Source organism: Rana temporaria, chromosome 9 (genome assembly GCF_905171775.1).
Source record: "Rana temporaria chromosome 9, aRanTem1.1, whole genome shotgun sequence".
Lineage (NCBI taxonomy): Eukaryota > Metazoa > Chordata > Amphibia > Anura > Ranidae > Rana > Rana temporaria.
In genome coordinates, this window is record NC_053497.1 from 170,623,675 (window position 1) to 170,643,190 (window position 19,516).

General features: G+C 44.4%; 1 protein-coding gene across 1 annotated transcript in view; it reads left to right on the forward strand.

The window, feature by feature from the left end:
- Nucleotides 1-19,516, forward strand: part of LOC120914337 (butyrophilin subfamily 1 member A1-like) — a 45,679-nt gene that overhangs the window by 8,933 nt on the left and 17,230 nt on the right. Inside the window, exons 3-4 of the mRNA XM_040325002.1 lie at nucleotides 2,757-3,032; nucleotides 5,675-5,791. Coding sequence (XP_040180936.1) covers nucleotides 2,757-3,032; nucleotides 5,675-5,791 — 393 coding nt within the window. The remainder of the gene's footprint in view (nucleotides 1-2,756; nucleotides 3,033-5,674; nucleotides 5,792-19,516) is intronic.

Below are 19,516 nucleotides of genomic sequence, written 5' to 3' on the forward strand. Positions count from 1 at the left end.
AAGATGTTTTCTAAAGAAAGACTGGGCAAGGCCACACAGCGGAGACTGATGGAATGGGGACAGAGGCAAGTATAAGACCAGGTGGGCAGCACAAAGGGAGGTGGGACCAAGTCTAATGCCGCATACACACGATCGGAAATTCCAACAAGAAAAGTTTGATGTGAGCTTTTGGTCGGAAATTCCGACCGCGTGTAGGCTCCATCTGACTTTTTCTGTCGGAATTTCCGACAGCAAAAATTTGAGAGCTGGTTCTCAAATTTTCCGACGGGAAAAGTTCTTGTCGGAAATTCCGATCGTCTGTATGCTTGACGCATGCTCTGAATCATTGAACTTAATTTTTCTTGGCTTGTCATAGTGTTGTACGTCACCGCGTTCTTGATGGTTGGAATTTTGTGTGACCGTGCAACACAAGTTTGAGTCAAAATTCAGTCGGAAAAAAAAATCCAAGATTTTCTTGTCAAAATTTCCGATCGTGTGTACGCGGCTTTAAAGGACAACTTGTGGTAAAGTTACAATTGTCCTTTAAAACTCAACTCCTGGATCAGCACCCTCACCCAAATCATTGCCCTTGAGTCCCCACCCCAAACAATATGTTATGTTATATTTTATATAAAATATAAACGGTTGGAAGAGAAGAAAGAAGGAAGAAAAGATGGATGGAAGGAAGGAATGGGAAGAACACAAAGGAAGGAAGGATGAGAGGAAGGAAGGAAAGAATGAAAGAAAAAGGGAGGGAAAAAGCAGGGAAACAAGTAAGGGAATGAAGGTAGGAAGGAAGGAATGAATGGTATGGGAAGAACAAAAAGGAAGGAAGGAATGGGAAGAACAAAAAGGAAGGAAGGACGTGAGGAAGGAAGAAAAAGGGAGGAAAAAGGCAGGGAAACAAGTAAGGGAATGAAGGTAGGAAGGAAGGAATGGTTTGGGAAGAACAAAAAGGAAGGAAGGACGTGAGGAAGGAAAGAATGGAAGAAAAATTTAGGAAAAAGGCAGGGAAACATGTAAGGGAATGAAGGTAGGAAGGAAAGAAATGAATGGTATGGGAAGAACAAAAAGGAAGGAAGGACGTGAGGAAGGAAGGAAAGAATGAAAGAAAAATTTAGGAAAAAGGCAGGGAAAACGAGTAAGGGAATTAAGGTAGGAAGGAAGGACGTGAGGAAGGAAGGAAAGAATGAAAGAAAAACTTAGGAAAAAGGCAGGGAAAACGAGTAAGGGAATTAAGGTAGGAAGGAAATAAATGAATGGTATGGGAAAAACAAAAAGGAAGGAAGGAATGGGAAGAACAAAAAGGAAGGAAGGACGTGAGGAAGGAAAGAAAAATTTAGGAAAAAGGCAGGGAAACAAGTAAGGGAATGAAGGTAGGAAGGAAGGAATGGTTTGGGAAGAACAAAAAGGAAGGAAGGACGTAAGGAAGGAAAGAATGGAAGAAAAATTTAGGGAAAAGGCAGGGAAACATGTAAGGGAATAAAGGTAGGAAGGAAGGAATGAATGGCATGGGAAGAACAAAAAGGAAGGAAGGACGTGAGGAAGGAAGGAAAGAATGAAAGAAAAATTTAGGAAAAAGGCAGGGAAACAAGTAAGGGAATGAAGGTAGGAAGAAAAGAAATGAATGGTATGGGAAGAACAAAAAGGAAGGAAGGACGTGAGGAAGGAAGGAAAGAATGAAAGAAAAATTTAGGAAAAAGGCAGGGAAACGAGTAAGGGAATTAAGGTAGAAAGGAAGAAATGGTATGGGAAGAACAAAAAGGAAGGAAGGACGTTAGGAAGGAAGGAAAGAATGAAAGAAAAATTTAGGAAAAAGGCAGGGAAACAAGTAAGGGAATGAAGGTTGGAAGGAATGAATGGTATGGGAAGAACAAAAAGGAAGGAAGGACGTTAGGAAGGAAGGAAAGAATGAAAGAAAAATTTAGGAAAACGGCAGGGAAACAAGTAAGGGAATGAAGGTAGAAAGGAAGAAATGGTATGGGAAGAACGAAAGAGGAAGGAAGGAAAAATTATGGGAGGAAGCAAGAAAAAGTAAGCCAGGAAGGATGAAATGGGGAAGGAAGGAAAAATAAAAAATGGGATGGTAAGAACGAAAGAGGAAGGAAGGGAGGAAGGAAGGTGAAAAGTAAGTCAGCAAAAGAGGAAGGAAGGATGGCATGGTATGGGAAGAATTAAAGAGGAAGGAAGTGAGGAAGGAAGGAAGGAAAGAAATGGAGGCATTTTATGGAACAAATTAAAGAGTAGGAAGGAATGAGGAAGGAAGGAAGGAAAAAATTAAAGAAAAAGGAAGGAAGGAAGGAGAGAGAGAGAGAGAGAGAGAGAGAGAGAGAGAGAGAGAAACTTTATTGATAGAAATAATTGCTACCCTTTTGGCCATATGATAAAATGAGGGATGTCTGTAGCCACGTGTATCTAGAGAAAGACAGCCATGACAGTTGCTTAAGGCAGTAAAGAGATGGCATGAAATATCCGGCTTGCAACAAAGATATTGAAAATGTCTCTGAGGCGAGAAGTGTGGCAGACAATGGATTCAGACTCATGTCTACTATATTTATGACATCTTAGGTTTTTTACATCATGGAAAAAGAAAGTCTCATACCGGAATCTGCTCCAACTTGGCTAATTTTAGGTTACGCATGAAATACTCAAAGAACAAGGCACTATTACTAATTCTGGGTCCAAAAAAATTATCTGTAGAGTTAAATTTCTTGTAAGAATGATAACGTCACTCATGTTCTCCATTGGTCAGTCTGACGCCATCTTGTTTCTTGTAGGTTTGGGGACTCCGCCTCTTATAGCAGTTGCTCTGCAGGGCAGTTCTGTTGTTCTCTCATGTTCCTCGGAGGAGTGGTTTCCAGAGCCAACCATGTTCTGGGCGATGGGAAATGGGGAACCATTACCAGTGAATCACAGCATAAAGAAATCGTCCAATGGATTTTTCCATGTTCATAGCAACATTCATCTTCAAGATGCCTCAGGCGGGCATGTCTACTGCGGACTACAACATCCTGTGACAAAGACAGAATCTGGCGTTTATGTGTCAGTTTCAGGTTGGTGTCTTAGGGCCATTGCCAGATTCAGCACCTTAGATCTCAATCTTAAAATATAACCAAAATTCTTTTGCGCTCGGTTTTGTGTTTGTTGTGAACCTGGAAGTTAGCTGTTATTGCTGGGCCAATGACAGGCATAGATACTTCTGACATCATTGACCTAATATGGCCGCATGGCCATAGTATGTTAATCAGATTGACCTACCATGGCCATGTGACCATTTTACATCTATGATGTCATGATCGTCCCTGCCCCTTTGTGTACATGAGCTGGATATCAGGACTGGACGGGCCAGATTCACATAGAATTACGCCGGCGTATCAGCAGATACTCCGACGTAACTCTGAATCTAAGCCGTCGTATGTTTAAGTGTATTCTCAAAATGAGATACACTTAAACATGCCTAAGATACGACGGCCAGCGCCGTCGTATCTTAGGGTGCAATATCTATGCTGACCGCTAGGTGGCGCTTCCAATGCGGTCGGCGTAGAATATGCGAATGACTAGTTACGCTGATTCACGAACGTACGCTTGCCCGTCGTAGTGAATTTACGTTGTTTTTGTAAGAGATACGCGGCGTAAAGATAAACATGCCCCCTAGGTGGCGTATCCAATGTTATGTATGGCCGTCATTCCCGCATCGCAATTTGAAAATTTTACGTTGTTTGCGTAAGTCGTCTGTGAATGGCGCTGGACGCCATTTACGTTAACGTCGAAACCAATGATGTACTTGCGACGTAATTTCGCGCAATGCACGGCGGGAAATTTCGAGACGGAGCATGCACAGTATGATCGGCGCGGGAACGCGTCTAATTTAAATGATCCACGCCCCCTACCTGGATCATTTGAATTAGGCGGGCTTGCGCCGGTGGACTTTACGCTACGCCGCCGCAAGTTTACAGGCAAGTGCTTTGTGAATCAAGCACTTGCCGGTAAAACTTGCGGCGGTGTAACGTAAAGGAGATACGTTACGCCGCCGCAGTTCTACGAGAATCTGGCCCAATATCTCCAACCCACTGCTCATTGACCCAGCAATGACAGATAGCTTTTAGGTTCAACTGAACTTGGGTTTGGACCAAACCTAAGTCTGAACCCAAGCTCATCACTATTCTCCAGCCATTATCTTACCTCCCCTACCTTTTACCCCCTCCAAGTGCTAAGATTAGTTAAGAAAGTTAGTTAAGAACCTAAACCAAAAGCCACGTTTACTTACCTGAATATTCTGATAGTCCCGAGTCTTCTGTTACCTGGACTGCATAGTGGGAGAGGTTCCTTCTTCAGGTGTCCTTCCCATTGGCTATAAAATGGTAGGGTCCTCTCAGGTTTTGGAAGATTGTAACAGAGGGCCAGATTCTTAAACGAGATACGACGGTGTATCTCCAGATACGCCGTTGTATCTCTAAGTTGCGTCGTATCCATGCGCCTGATTCTTAGAATCAGTTACGCATAGATTTCCCGTAGATCTGACTGGCGTAACTGTTACACGGTCGTATCGTAAATGCATATTTACGCTGGCCGCTAGGTGGCGCTTCCGTCGAATTCCGCGTCGAGTATGCAAATTAGCTAGATACGCGAATTCCCGAACGTACGCCCGGCCGACGCAGTAAAGTTACGCCGTTTACGTTAGGCTTTTCCCGGGGTATAGTTACCCCTGCTATATGGTGGCGTAAGTGCGCCGTACCAATGTTAAGTATGCCGTCGTTCCTGCGTTGAAATTTGAAAAAGTTACGTCGTTTGCGTAAGTCGTCCGTGAATGGGGCTGGACGTCATTTACGTTCACGTCTAAACCAATGACGTCCTTGCGGCGTACTTTGGAGCAATGCACACTGGGAAATTCCACGGACGGCGCATGCGCCATTCGGGAAAAACGTCAATCACGTCGGGTCACAGTACATTTACATAAAACACGCCCCCCCTGATCCAAATTTGAATTAGGCGGGCTTACGCCGGCCGATTTACGCTTCCCGTGTTTCCCGGAGCAAGTGCTTTGAGAATACAGCACTTGCCCGTCTAAGTTGCGGAGGCGTAACGTAAATCGGATACGTTACGCCGCCGCAATGATACGCGGTTCTATGTGAATCTAGCCCAAAGTGATTATGTCACAACAAGGGACTCTGAACTCTAAGTTAAAATAGTTTTAAAAGCTTCACATGTTTTCCTTAAAGGGGTTGTAAAGCTTCCCGTGTTTTCACCTTAAAGCAGATCTCAGCCGAAAAAATAAATATTAAAAGCCAGCAGCTACAAATACTGCAGCTGCTGACTTTACTGTGTCTTTTGTTGCCAAAATTAATATAAGACCCAGGCTTATTTTCGGAGAAACATGCTAGCTGTATTTAAAGAAGGTTTACATTTGATTGGTGGCTGGGAGAAACTTCCTTGCACCAACATTCTGTTACATCCGGCTCCCTGTATGTAGGAGACAGCAGGGACCCTGCAGGGACTATTAACTCTCCTGCATCACAAGCCGGGGTTCCCAGATTACCGACAAACGTTGGATTGGTAGACTGGTGCACCGTAAATGAAGCCGTGAGCAGGTAGTCTGTGCCAAATTTTCAATTCGACTCAAAATTTCCGCTCTACACCAATCAATATTCCTTCTCTGACATTTTCCTCCTTGGTCTTCCCATCTTATGTTGCACAGATGACGTCTTTCCTCGATCCTCCCCATGGGCGATTGCCTTCTGGATTTTCTTACTCTTCAGCCTTGCCGGCGCAGCTTTGTTGGCTTGGTTCTTCTACTCGAAACAAAAGGAGAAAGGTAAGGTCGGGTTTGAAATTAAGGTAGAATTTTGGGAATGGGGTAGGCAGGGTACCAGTGGCGGCTGGTGCTCAAAATCTTTGGGGGGCGCAAACGAAAAAAAAAAATTGCAGCCTCACTGTGCCCATCAAATGCAGCCACTGTGCCATCAATTTTCACCACTGTGCCATGCCATCAAACGCAGCCACTGTGCCATCAATTCGCACCACTGTGCCATGCCATCAAACGCAGCCACTGTGCCATCAATTCGCACCACTGTGCCATGCCATTAAATGCAGCCACTGTGCCATGCCATCAAACGCAGCCACTGTGCCATCAATTGTCACCACTGTGCCCTTTAATTGTCACCGCTGTGCCCTTTAATTGTCACCGCTGTGCCCTTTAATTGTCGCCGCTGTGCCCTTTAATTGTCCCCACTGTGCCCATTGTCCCCACTGTGCCCATTGTCCCCACTGTGCCTATTTTCGCCGCTGTGCCCTATAAAGTGCCCCTTTCCCCCCCGCCTGGCACTTACCTTTACTGGAGTCAGCCATCCACGTCCCTCGATGTCTTCTACCGCCCTCGATGACTGACAGGCGTCTCAGCCAATCAGGTTACCGGTAGCCGGAATCGGCCAACCTGATTGGCTGAGACGCCTGTCAGTCTTATACAAGGAGCGCATCCCTAGTGCGTTCCTTGTATAAGCTTCCGGGACCCGAGGGCTGTACTTGGAAAAGCCGTTGGCTCTGATAGGCACTTCTGTACAGCCAACCAGCTGCCGTTATTCAGATGGCCGGACATGAGCGCCGACCATCTGAATAGAACAGCGGCAGCGGCGATAATAACATAGATTCGTGCAATGCATGTGAGAGCCAGAGGGGGCGACGCTCCAGCGCCCTCTATGGACGAACCGCCACTGCAGGGTACCTCCCGGAATCAGGTCGCAACTTTTTTTGAACTTTCCAAACTCAGATAACTCTGTCCTCTAATTTGTGGAGATGTACCAGCTCAGCAGCTTGAGGGATGAAGGTCTTTGAGTTGGGACTCAGGGGCATTTACTCAAGGGTAAAGCCTCGTACACACGATCGGATTTTCCATGGACAAAGCGTAGGACTTTTGTCCGTAGGGCGTTGGCCATAAACTTGTATTGCATACAAATGGCAAAGAATTGTCAGCCAACAAACACAAAACGACATGTTTTTTCAGCTCTTTAGCGCCACCCTTTGGGCAACTTCTGCTATTGTTGTGTTATGGTGAGCATTGCTTCTGAGCTTGCAGGTTTGTACTTTGGCGTTTTGTCCGAAGGACTTCTGTGCAGGCGATCGGATAATCCGACAACACACATTTGTTGTCGGAAAATTTGAAAGCATGCTATTCCACATTTGTTGGCAGAAAATCCGACATCAATTGTCCGATGGAGCGTACAAGCGGTCAGATTTTTCGACAACAGCCTGTCATCACACAATTCCTGTCGGAAAATCCGATCGTGTGTACGGGCCTTTAGGGTACTGCAAAATGTTACACCTATTGTGTCCCGATCAAGGGATGTAGCCTGTTTATCCATTTTTTTTTTTAACCACTTTTAAACACTCAGCTCCGGAAGGTTCTACCCCCTTCATGACCAGGCCATTTTTTTCTATTCGGCACTGCGTTACTTTAACCACTTCCCGACGGCCGTACGACTATATACGGCCGCAGGGTGGTTCTACTTCTCTGGGACGCCGTCTTTTTACGGCCGCCCCTTTCCTCGTTCCCCGCGCGCGCTCCCGAGCATGCATCGGGGAACTTCTGTGCTGGCCGTGGCCCTTGGACACAGCCAATCACAGATCGCCGTGAACGGCCAATCGGAGTGGCCGTTTGGTAGGCGATATGTGCGGCCAATGAGAGATGATCTCATATGTAAACATATGAGATCATCTCTCATTGCCGGCTCTCACAATGACAGCGTCCTGTCAGGGAGAGAGGAGACCGATCTGTGTCTCTTGTACATAGGGACATAGATCGGTCACCTCCCCCAGTCACCCCCCTTCCCCCACAGTTAGAACACTATATAGGGAATACATTTAACCCCTTCCTCCCCCCCTAGTGCTAACCCCTTCAATGCCAGTCACATTTATAAAGTAATAAATGCATATTTATAGCACTGATTGCAGTATAAATGTGAATGGTGCCAAAAATGTGTCCGATGTGTCCGCCATAATGTCGCAGTCCCAATAAAAATCGCAGATCGCCGCCATTTCTAGTAAAAAAAAAAAAAAAAAAAAAAATAATAATTCTGTCCCCTATTTTGTAGGCCTTTAACTTTTGCGCAAACCAGTCGCTTATTGTGATTTTTTATTTTGTTTATAGCGCAAAAAATAAAAACCGCAGAGGTGATCAAATACCACCAAAAGAAAGCTCTACTTGTAGGGAAAAAAGGACGTCAATTTTGTTTGGGAGCCACGTCGCACGACCGCGCAATTGTCAGTTAAAGAAACGCAGTGCCGGAAGCTGACATTTCCCCTGGGCAGGAGGGGGGTATATGTGCCCAGTAAGCAAGTGGTTAACTGGTGATTGCACAACCGTGCACAAAATAAATGTTATATAATTTTCACACAAATAAGGCCATCGTTTGGTGGTATTTGATCACCACTGGTGTTTTAATTTTTTATTAAACGAAAAACAGAAAACAAAGTTTAATATTTTTGACTTTTCGATAAAATCAAATTTCTTCAAAAATGTATTCTGCTACATGTCTTTGTTAGAAAATCTAAATAAGTATAAAACGATCGGTTTTACGTGAACGTTATAGCGTCTACTAACTATGATATGGAGCTTACATGAGGCTGAGGACTCTCTCCCTGCTCCCCTCTGCCCACACCTCCCAACTTTTTGAGATAGGAATGAGGGGCACCTATCAGCAAATGTATGTAGGCATAGGACACACCCCTTGCCACGCCCCCTTAAAGGAGAATTGTACAAAAAAATTGTGCTACAGGTGGTGGGCCGGCAGCAGAAGCAGTGAAACACTGAAGCACCATCCCGACCCAGTCCACTCATAAATTGCCTCCTCAGTCCCATGGTAGGGCCGGCCCTGGGCATTACAGCAGTGCTAAAAAAATAATGGCTACGTGGGCCACACATCTATCATTTTGACAGGCTGTCTGTCATTCTCGGCACAACACCGGCCCACTGAGCTGAAGAACGGGGAGAGCCATGTGTAAACACGGCTTCCCCGTTCTTCACTGTGGCGGCTGCATCGATCGAGTGATCCGTTTTATAGGGGGACACAATTGATGACGTCACACCTACAGCCACACCCCCCTACAGTTGTAAACACACTTTAGGTCACACATAACTCCTACAGCGCCCCCTGTGGTTAACTCCCAAACTGCAACTGTCATTTTCACAATAAACAATGCAATTTAAATGCATTTTTTGCTGTGAAAATGACAATGGTCCCAAAAATGTGTCAAAATTGTCCGAAGTGCCCGCCATAATGTCGCAGTCATGAAAAAAATCGCTGATCGTGATAGTAAAAAAAAAAAAAAATTAATAAAAATGCAATAAAACTATCCCCTATTTTGTAAACGCTATAAATTAGGGTTGTCCCGATACCACTTTTTTAGGACTGAGTACAAGTACCGATACTTTTTTTCAAGTAGTCGCCGATACCGAATACCGATACTTTTTTTAAAATGTGTCCCCAAATGCAGCCATGTCCCTCACATATGCAGCCATGTCCCGAGTCCAGCCATGTCCCGAGTCCAGCCATGTCCCGAGTCCAGCCATGTCCCGAGTCCAGCCATGTCCCGAGTCCAGCCATGTCCCGAGTCCAGCCATGTCCCGAGTCCAGCCATGTCCCCCATACCTTTGCCGCCGCATGGAGAAGATCACAGCATTAATTTGAATAGCTGTGATGTTCCCGCACAGCGTTTAACCCATGCGGCGGTGCGATGCGGCGGCTTTCGATGCGGCGGCGGCGGGGGGGGGAAGTATTCTATTTAGGTATCGGGGGTATTTGCACGAGTACGAGTACTCCCGCAAATACTCGGTATCGGTCCCGATACCGATACTGGTATCGGTATCTGGACAACCCTACTATAAATTTTCCACAAATTAACCGATAAATGCTTATTGCGATTTTTTTTTACCAAAAATAGGTAGAAGAATACGTATCGGCTTAAACTGAGGCAAAAAAAAACAATTTTATATATATTTTTGGGGGATATTTATTATAGCAAAAAGTAAAAAATATTGATTTTTTTTCAAAATTTACGCTCTATTTTTGTTTATAGCGCAAAAAATAAAACCTGCAAAGGTGATCAAATACCACCAAAAGAAAGCTCTATTTGTGAGGAAAAAAAGAACGCCAATTTTGTTTGGGAGCCACGTCGCACGACCGCGCAATTGTCAGTTAAATCGACGCAGTGCCGAATCGCAAAAACTGGCCAGGTCCTTTAGCTGCCTAAAGGTTCGGGTCTTAAGTGGTTAAAGCGCCGCAGTGCCGAATTGTAAAAAGTGCTCTGGTCAAGAAGGGGGTAAAATCTTCCGGGGCTGAAGGGGTTAAAGGCGGGTGAAATATAAAATGAGCGCTTTTATTGAATTTCTCGTTTGTATTGCTGTAACAGACTGTAAGCGGTACGCTCCCTGCAGCGGAGGGCCTCTCAATAGTGCAGTGATGCCGATCGCCCGGCACTTTTTCAATGATGTGAGTCAGCAGCTTTCACTCGCCCCCAAGACCCGGCAGCACATTAATTATCGGGTAGCTGCATCGCGTCGCGTCACAGAGAAGCTAAATTTAAAGCTGAGCTCCGGGCAGATGTAGAAGACACAAATTAATGCAGCTCTGTAATCATTAATACATTATAAAAAATATATATATATGTACCGTATTTATTGGGGTATGGCGCGCTCCCGCGTATAGCGCACACCCCTAAAGTTGGCCAGAAATTCCTGTGGAAAAAAGGATTTTGTACTTACAGTTTTGGTGTCTTGCGCGGCGTCCATCGGCGGCCTCGTCGGGTCCGGCGTCCGTCTGCGGCTTCGGGTGTCCTCTTCGTCGGGTCCGGCGTCCTTCTGCGGCGTCCTCCTCGCTCGTTTCCCGCGCCGAGTTTCAATACTGCGCCGGCATATACCAAACGCAGTACACTCGGGCAGGCTCGGCTACTGTCGCGCTCACGTCCTGTACGTCCAGGACGTGAGCGCGGGAGGAGCCGAGACTGGCCGACTATACACGAGTGTACTGCGCTCGGTATATGCCGGCGCAGTATTCAAACTCGGCGCGGGAAAGCGGGTATCGGCGTATACCGCGCACCCACGATTTTGCCCTGATTTTCAGGGCAAAAAAGTGCGCGGTATACGCCGATAAATATGGTAAGTACCTGAATTTGGCCTGGTATCAGCTTTTTGAAATCCTGGTAGAGCAGAGCTTAGAGTGGGAGAGGAAGAAGCAGCCAAAAGAACCAGTTCATGTGCTAGCAAGAAGCATTCTGATAGGAGAAGAAAGCAGAGTGATAGAGAGAGGAGTTCACCACTGGCAGGGCCGCCATCAGGAATTTTGGGGCCCCTTACACAGCTTCAGGCATGGAGCAGAGAACCGGGGAGGGGGGGATGCTCCCACCGCAAATTGATAAGTGGGGTGGGGGGGGGGCTGCCGCCAATTGAGAAGCGGGGGGTCAGCACATTGAGAAGCGGATGGGGGGCCCCGGGGACCTCTGGGCCCCTTACAAAAAAAAAAATGTTTTATAAAAAAAAAAAGTGAGGTTGCCATCCGGGGCTCTGGGGACCTCTGGGCCCCTTAGGCTTCATTTCCATGGACGTTTTTACAGCCACTTTTCTGAGCGTTTTTTGCAGCTTAAAAACGGCTCTCCATGTTAGTCTATGGCCTCATGCCCACCATGACATTTTTAAGCTGTAGATGGCTGAGCCGTTTTTAAGCTGCAAAAAAAAAAAAACAGGACCAGTGCGTTCTGAAGCTCCAGAGTAGAGCTGTAAAAACACCAGACGTTAAAAAACACGCAAAAACGCTCAGAAACGCTACCGCTGCGTTTTTGAGCTCCTGCTCAAAAATAAATAAATAAACATGGACAGGCGTTTTTTTTTTTTTTTTTTATTTTTTTATTTTTATTGTTTCTTTTTTTTTTCTTTGTTATTGCAAAAGTGCTTTTTTAAATATGTGTCAATACATATACGAAAGGAGAGAAAGGAAAAAATACTTAAATACATAAATAGATACATTAGTTTCCCCTAGCCGAACAAACCCTCGCCCCTCCCTCAAGCCACCCCCAACCCTTATCCCCACCCTCCCCTATCTCCGGAATTCTGTCTCCTATTGAATCGCTCTTTGCCCGTTCACCTTCCTACACTATATCATCCTATCTATATACCTTGGTCCAAGTTTAAAATTAACCCAATCCTGCCATTTTCGTTTAAATCCGCCTTCTCCCTCCTCTCCCATGTACCTGAGCTGTTCAGCATAATATATATCATTAATTCTGCAAAACCAGCTCTTCTCTGTCGGGCTCATAGGGTCCTTCCATTGTTTAGGGATCAGACTCTTTGCTGCATCTAGTACATGGGGAAGTAAGGTTCTCATGTACTGTTTAGTTGACATTTCTGTCCCATGAAACAGGCAGACCCATGGGTCAGGAGGAATTTTAATTCCGGTTATCTCCTCAATTATTAATAATACATTATTCCAGTATGTTTTAATTTTTGGGCAGGTCCACCATATATGTGACATAGTGCCCACCTCAAGACAGCCCCTCCAACAATATTTGGAGGTGTCGTCTTGAAAGCGGTGTGCTATGGCCGGGGTTATATACCATCGTGCTAAACACTTAAAGTTCATTTCGATCAATGCACAATTAAGTGAAGTCGTATGCGTCTTTTTTAATATTTTCCTGACCTCTGTCTCGGTTTTACCCGTTCCCAATTCCTCTTCCCATTTATTAATATAAGGAGGGAGACCGGAGTCTTTCAATCCCATCAGTATTTTATAAATTGCGGATATCGCGCCCCTTCCCTTTGGTGCTAAACACAAACGCTCCAAAGGGAGCAAGTATCTATCTGACCTCAGGGGGGAGGGGAAGGAATCTACAAAGTGCGTCAGCTGCAAGTATCGCCACCTATTCAACTCAAACAGTTCTTTTTTTTTACTTAGTTCCTGGTAGGTAAGAATTTTGCCGTCTTTTAATATGTCTTTTAATTGTGCATCTGGTTTTTTAATCCAGTTACCAAACAGGTCCATTTTCCCTGGTACAAAAAAATTAGTGTCAAATAAAGGGATTAGTGGGGAGTTATAACCCCATCTATGTTTTTTATGTGCCCTATCCCATATAGACATGGATGCCAATGTGATTTTGTGCATGTGCGGATTTATTTGTCTAAAATGTGGCGGTATCCAAATCTCTTTTCCTAACAGTGACTTATTTGAACAACTTTCTAATCTCACCCATCTTTTCTCTTTGTTATCTCTGACCCAATCAACCACCCGTGCCATGTGAATGGCCATATAATATGTGTAAATATCGGGTACCCCCAAACCACCATGTTCCTTATCTCTAATTAACACCTCCATACTTATGCGCGTTTTTTTGTTCCGCCATATAAACCTATTTAATAACTGTTTTAGTATTTTAAAGTAAGCACCCGGTAGTGCGATTGGTAACATTTGAATTATATATAATATTTTAGGGAGAGTAAACATTTTAAAACAATTTATTCTCCCTAGTAGGGATCTTTGTCTCAATGCAATTCTCTTTAAATCTTTTTTAATATCATTTAATAATGGTATGTAATTCTGTAAGTAGATTAAGTCAGGGGATGATGTAATATTAACTCCCAAATATTTTATCTCGGTATCTCTCCAAATAAATGGAAACTCTTGCTTGTATCTCCGTACGTCCTGTGGATTCACGCTAATATTAAGGATTTCTGATTTTAAAGGATTGATTTTGAAATTAGCTACATCTCCGTACAATTTGAGGGTTTTTAATAGATTCGGGAGTGTTATAGTTGGATTCGTTATAAATAATAAGATATCGTCGGCGAACGCTGCGAGTTTATGTTCCCCATCATTTGTTTGTATCCCCCTGATGTCGGGGTTATTTCTAATCCCGGCCAGCAATGGTTCCAAAGATAAAATAAATAAAAGGGGGGACAGGGGGCATCCCTGTCTAGTCCCATTGAACATTTCGAATGTCCCAGATAATGTCCCATTCACCTTAACTCTTGCTGTTGGGTGTTTATACAGGGCGCTTATCCACCTCATCATTTTTGGACCGATCCCGATAAACTCCAATGTGTTCAATAGAAATCCCCAGTCTACCCTGTCGAAAGCCTTTTCGGCGTCTATAGACAGGAGTAGACCTGGGGATTTACTATCTTTTATTATCTGTGTCAACAGAAGTGTTCTGATACTATTGTCCCTGCCTTCCCTCCCGGGGACAAAGCCTACTTGATCAGTATGTACTAAATCTTTCATGATTGTTTGCATTCTCCCTGCTAAGATTTTGGCGAACAATTTTACGTCTGCATTTAATAGCGAGATGGGTCTAAAACTAGAACATAAGGAGGGATCTTTACCTATCTTAGGGATTACTGTAATTGCGGCCTCTAATGCCTCTTGACGAATATCCCAGTTTAAACCAATACCGTTTATATAAGAGCACATCCTGGGGATCAGAATGTCACTGAACTTTTGGTAATATGCAATTGTTAGCCCATCGGGGCCTGGGCTTTTCCCCTTTGGTGACTCCTTTAAATTATTACGAATTTCCATTTCCGTTATAGGTTCTTCTAAAAAACTAATTTTGTCATCTGGTATTTTATTTAAACATGTGCTACTTAAAAATTTTTTTGTATTAACACTTCTCCTTTTAATTTTTTCCGAGGTGTCCCCTTGCGATAACGAATACAACTTCCCATAGTATTCTTGAAATACTCTTGCGATCTCTGATGTTGTATATACCTTACTCCCTTTGCCTGTTTGAATGCATTCTATAAAATTACCCTTAAATTTGTTTTGAAACCCTTTTGCTAGGTATTTACCCGACAAGTCACCCCATTGATACTTCTCTTTCTTACGTCTATAGGATGCCGCTCTATTTTCATATTCGATAAGATCTCTTAATTCCTCTCTTTTTAAAATAACGGTATGCTCCGCTTCATGCTCTCCTGTTAGTTTATGGGTCTGTTCAAGATCCAAGATAGTTTTATATAACTCATCATATTTCTTCTTGGTTTCTTTTTTTTTCACTGATCCTATTGCGATCAGTATGCCCCTAATGTAGGCCTTGTGAGCCTCCCAAACTAGTGATTCAGACATGTGTTCGGAGCAGTTTGTCTTGAAGTACCATTCTAATTCCTGTTTTATCCTTTCTACAACCTCTTCATCCTGTATTAAATCCTCGTTAAGTCTCCATTTGGTGTTACTTTTGGGAGCTCCCTCGATTTTTAAATTAATTGAAACTGGCGCGTGATCCGACAGGGTAGTTATCCCAATTCCCGAGCTTGTCACTACGTCCAATGAGCTATGATCCACTAAAAAAAAATCGATCCTAGAGTACGTCCCGTGCACGGCGGAGTAGAATGAGTAATCACGTGTTTTCGGATGCTGTATTCTCCAAACATCTATCAATTGGAGTTGTTGTAATTTTTTTTTAAGTAATTTTCTTTGTACGTCTCCAGTCCGCTGTGCACGGGACGTACAATCGAGATCCAGATCCAGACAGAGGTTCATATCGCCCGCCACAACTACTCTACCTATCCTGAAGTCCATGAACATCTCGATGGCCCCCTTAAGAAATCTCATGGAGTTCTTATTTGGACAGTAAATATTCGCAATAGAATAATCCACTTCATTTAATTTTCCCCTAAGTAGGAGATACCGCCCCTCGGGATCTGCTTTTCTCTCTACCAGGACGAATCTAACTTCCTTAGCGAACCCTATGGCGACCCCCTTTGCCAGCTTAGTCGGTGAGTCTCCGTAGTACCATAATGGGTAATCCGGTGAGCTTATTTTAAGATTTGATTCCTGCGAGATATGTGTCTCTTGTATGAGTACTATATCTGCTTTAAGATGTTTAATTTCTCTTAAAATATTACCCCTTTTTAACGGGGAATTTAATCCCCTTACATTATATGAGAGTATTTTTAAGGTTCCCATAATATCTACTAGGTAATCACTCGCCCCCCGACCACTCCCATTACATTGTTATTATTGTATTCGGTTGCCATAAGTTGAGTCATGTCACTCGTCCTCTTACATAGGCAGGCTTTCCAATACGCATCGAGGCAAAACCATAACAGGCAGCTTACTTCTAAAACTGATAACCGGAGATACTCCCCCCCCGAACCCTCTCCCACACCCCCCCCACCTCCCCCCATTTACTCTGTACTATGACCCCTCCATTCACCCTAGCCCACCCCCCCTCCCTCCCTTCCCCCACCAATAGGGGCATTACGGCCTTATATAGGCACCTGGATCCGTGGCCAACCTACTCCACCCGGCCCACGGTTCTCGCCCCAGAGGTTGAGCTCTGCGAGTGTGACTGCATCCGAACTGCCACCGCCCTCCCCCCAACCAAAAGGCTGGGGGTGGGTGAGCAGCCCCAGGACCCCGGAACACCCCGGGCCCACACCAGCCGGTCCCCCCCCACCCCCCCACGACCCCCCCCACCCCCCAACCCCCACCTCATCGTCTTCGTTTTTTGTTATTTATCTTGTGTGGGTATTTTTCTTAATTATTTTCCTCTTTTATTTCCTGGAATAAGGTTCCATGTCTGATGGCCCGGTATAGGTGATATCTTCTCTTGTGGTTCATTCCAACCAGGTATCTCTATCAATGGGATGTCCAGTCTCATACAGAACTTAGTCATCTCTTCAGGAAACCTTAAGGTCGCGGACCTGCCCTCCTTCTTCCCAATTAGACACGCTGGGTAACCCCAAGAATATTGGATACCATGTATTTTTAAATGTTCGAGTAGTGGTTTTAGTACTCTCCTTCTAGAGAGGGTCTCGGTGGCAAGGTCTGGAAAGATCTGTAATTCGGTCTCATTGAATGTTACCGGCCTAATGGTTTTAAGACGCTGCCAAATCTGTTCTTTATCTTGGAAATTATGAAATCTTGCGATCACATCTCTGGGTATTCCCGCTGCCAATTCCGCAGGTTTTCTAATCCGATGAATTCTTTCAAATTTGATTTTTTCCGTTTCTATTTTACCCAAAATGTGGCCGAATAATTTATCAAGTTTTACTTGGAGGTCTTCTCCTTCCAGGTCGGGCAAACCGCGTATCCTCAAATTTTTCCTCCGGTTCCGATTTTCTTGATCTTCCATTCGGTACCTCAAGTTCCTTTGTTCTATTTGTAATTCCTTCATTTGCATTTTTAACTCAGACACCTCAGCTGCTTGACTATCCAGTTTTTCTTCAGTTTCTTCCACTCTTCTCAGTAAATGACTCATGTCATCGTGTACAATCGTTATCTCATTTTTTAACGAGAGCTCCATTCGTGAGATTGATAGTTCTAGTCGCGAAAACATCTCTAGTAGCTCTGTTTTTGATGGGGGTAAATCTTTATGGGTGGTACCATGTGGATCCGCAACTACCTCCTCAGACTCTCTGATTGTCACTGTTTCAGAGTACCTTCTCTGTCCATTTTTTTGTTGGCCCATTGATAGTCTGCTTTTTGCCCCAGATGTTTCACTAGGACAGTCTTTAGAAGTGTCTTGTGTCATGTATTTTTTTATAGTACCTGGACTGGCGCTTATTTTGGGGGCGTTTGCCACAGCACCCCTAACTGGGCGACCTCTCATTTCTTATATTCAGTTGATGAACCTCTAAAGAAAGAAAAGTGTCTTCTGTTTTCCTTATTATTTTCTCCTTCTTCTCCTTCTTGTCCTTTATCTCATATCTCCTGCTCAGGCGTCTCCCAACCTTTAATATTTAATGTGTAGTGACAACCAGCGAACTGTGGGAGCGATATGAGCTGGTAAGTGAGCTTGAGCTGAAAGGTGGTAGGGGGCAGGAAAAGAAAGCCACGCTTCCCGGCGCACTATTCTGGCAGACTATTCCCCACACACCCCACACCCCTATATAATCACTTAAGGTGACAATCCGCTATCCACTCTACTTCAACCTCGCTCACTATAGTGCACTGTAGTGCGCTGTACCCTGACGCGCTAATCGCGACTCAATTGCCTATAATTGTAATCGTTTATGGTAGCTTATCGTTGCTTATAGTTGCATGGGTTGCAATATGATTAGCTTGTAATTAGCTGATAGTTAGTAATAATTTTTTTTTTTTTTTTAAGCATTTAGTTAGTTAGTGACAGTCTTCTATCAGCACACCCCTTCAACACTTAGCATCACTCGCATCACTCGCTGGAGTGCAATTTTATAGTATGCAATTTTATAGTTGACTGATGGTTAGCATTTGGCTAGCATTTAGATAGTATTAGTATTGGGTCAGATAGTATTGGGTCAGTGACAGTCTTATATCAATCATTCCTCCTCTGTCAGCAATCCGCTGCAGCTGCAGCCACAATCACTGAGGTGCCTTTATACAGTTTGCTGATGATTAACCTTTAGGTAGCATTGGATAACATAACATTTAGATAGCATTGCGTTAAGGTTGATCAATGGTAATCACAGTCTTTTATATTGATCCACTATCTGTAGTCAGCTGCAGCTGCAGCTTCACTCACTGAAGTGCGCTCTCTGTTCTCAGAACCATGCTGACACACTGACAATCAGGTAATACTGGTAACTCACACACCGCCGAGTCAGACGCCGAGTCAGCTGAGTCAGACGAATCAGCTGCGCTTCCTCACGACTCCTCACACCTCCTCACAGCGCGCCCAGCACACGGAACCCGAACGGAACCGGAGCCCTTCAGCCCTTCAGCTCCTCCAGCGCCTGCCAAAGTCGGGACTCCACACACTCCAAGACTCCGGGAGAACCCCCACGACCTCACTCCACAGCGTGGAGCCAAGGTAGCACGGCGGAAGGAGGGGCGGGGGAAGCAGGGGGGAGAGGCACAGCGGGGGGTAGGGAAGAGACACAGCCTAGCGCGCGCCGGAGGGATCCATGGAGCCCATGGAGCTGCTCAGAGCTAGCAGCCTGTTCTGACGCGCACTCTCATCAGGCCCCTCCCTATACTGGACAGGCGTTTTTAAGCTGTAAAAAAGGCTAAAGAAAGTGGCTGTAAAAACGTCCATGGAAATGAAGCCTTACAAAAATAAATAATAATAAAAAAAAAATGTTTTATAAAAAAAAAGTGAGGTTGCCATCCAGGGCTCTGGGGACCTCTGGGCTCCTTACAAAAATAAATAAATAAATAAAATATAAAAAAAAAATATTTTATATATAAAAAAAGTTGCAATGCAGGGCCCTGGGGACCTCTGGGCCCCTTGCAAAAATAAATAAATAAAAAAAATGTAAAAAAAAAACATTTTTTATATAAAAAAATAGTTGCAATGCAGGGCCCTGGGTACCTCCAGTCCCCTTACAAAAGAAAAAAAAAGGGGGGTTATCATTTGGGCCCCTTGGAGACCTCCGGGCCCCTTACAGGTGAACTTTCTATACCCCCCTGATGGCGGCCCTGACCACTAGGCTGCTTCTCCTTTCACTATCTTTGGGGTCTATCCTGCATGTTCCAGATTTTTGGTCCTTATATGCAGATTTGACTAGGAGGCCTGTTTTAAACCTGAATAGAGATGTGCACTGCCGAAAAAAAAATTGTTAATTTTCGTTACATTCATT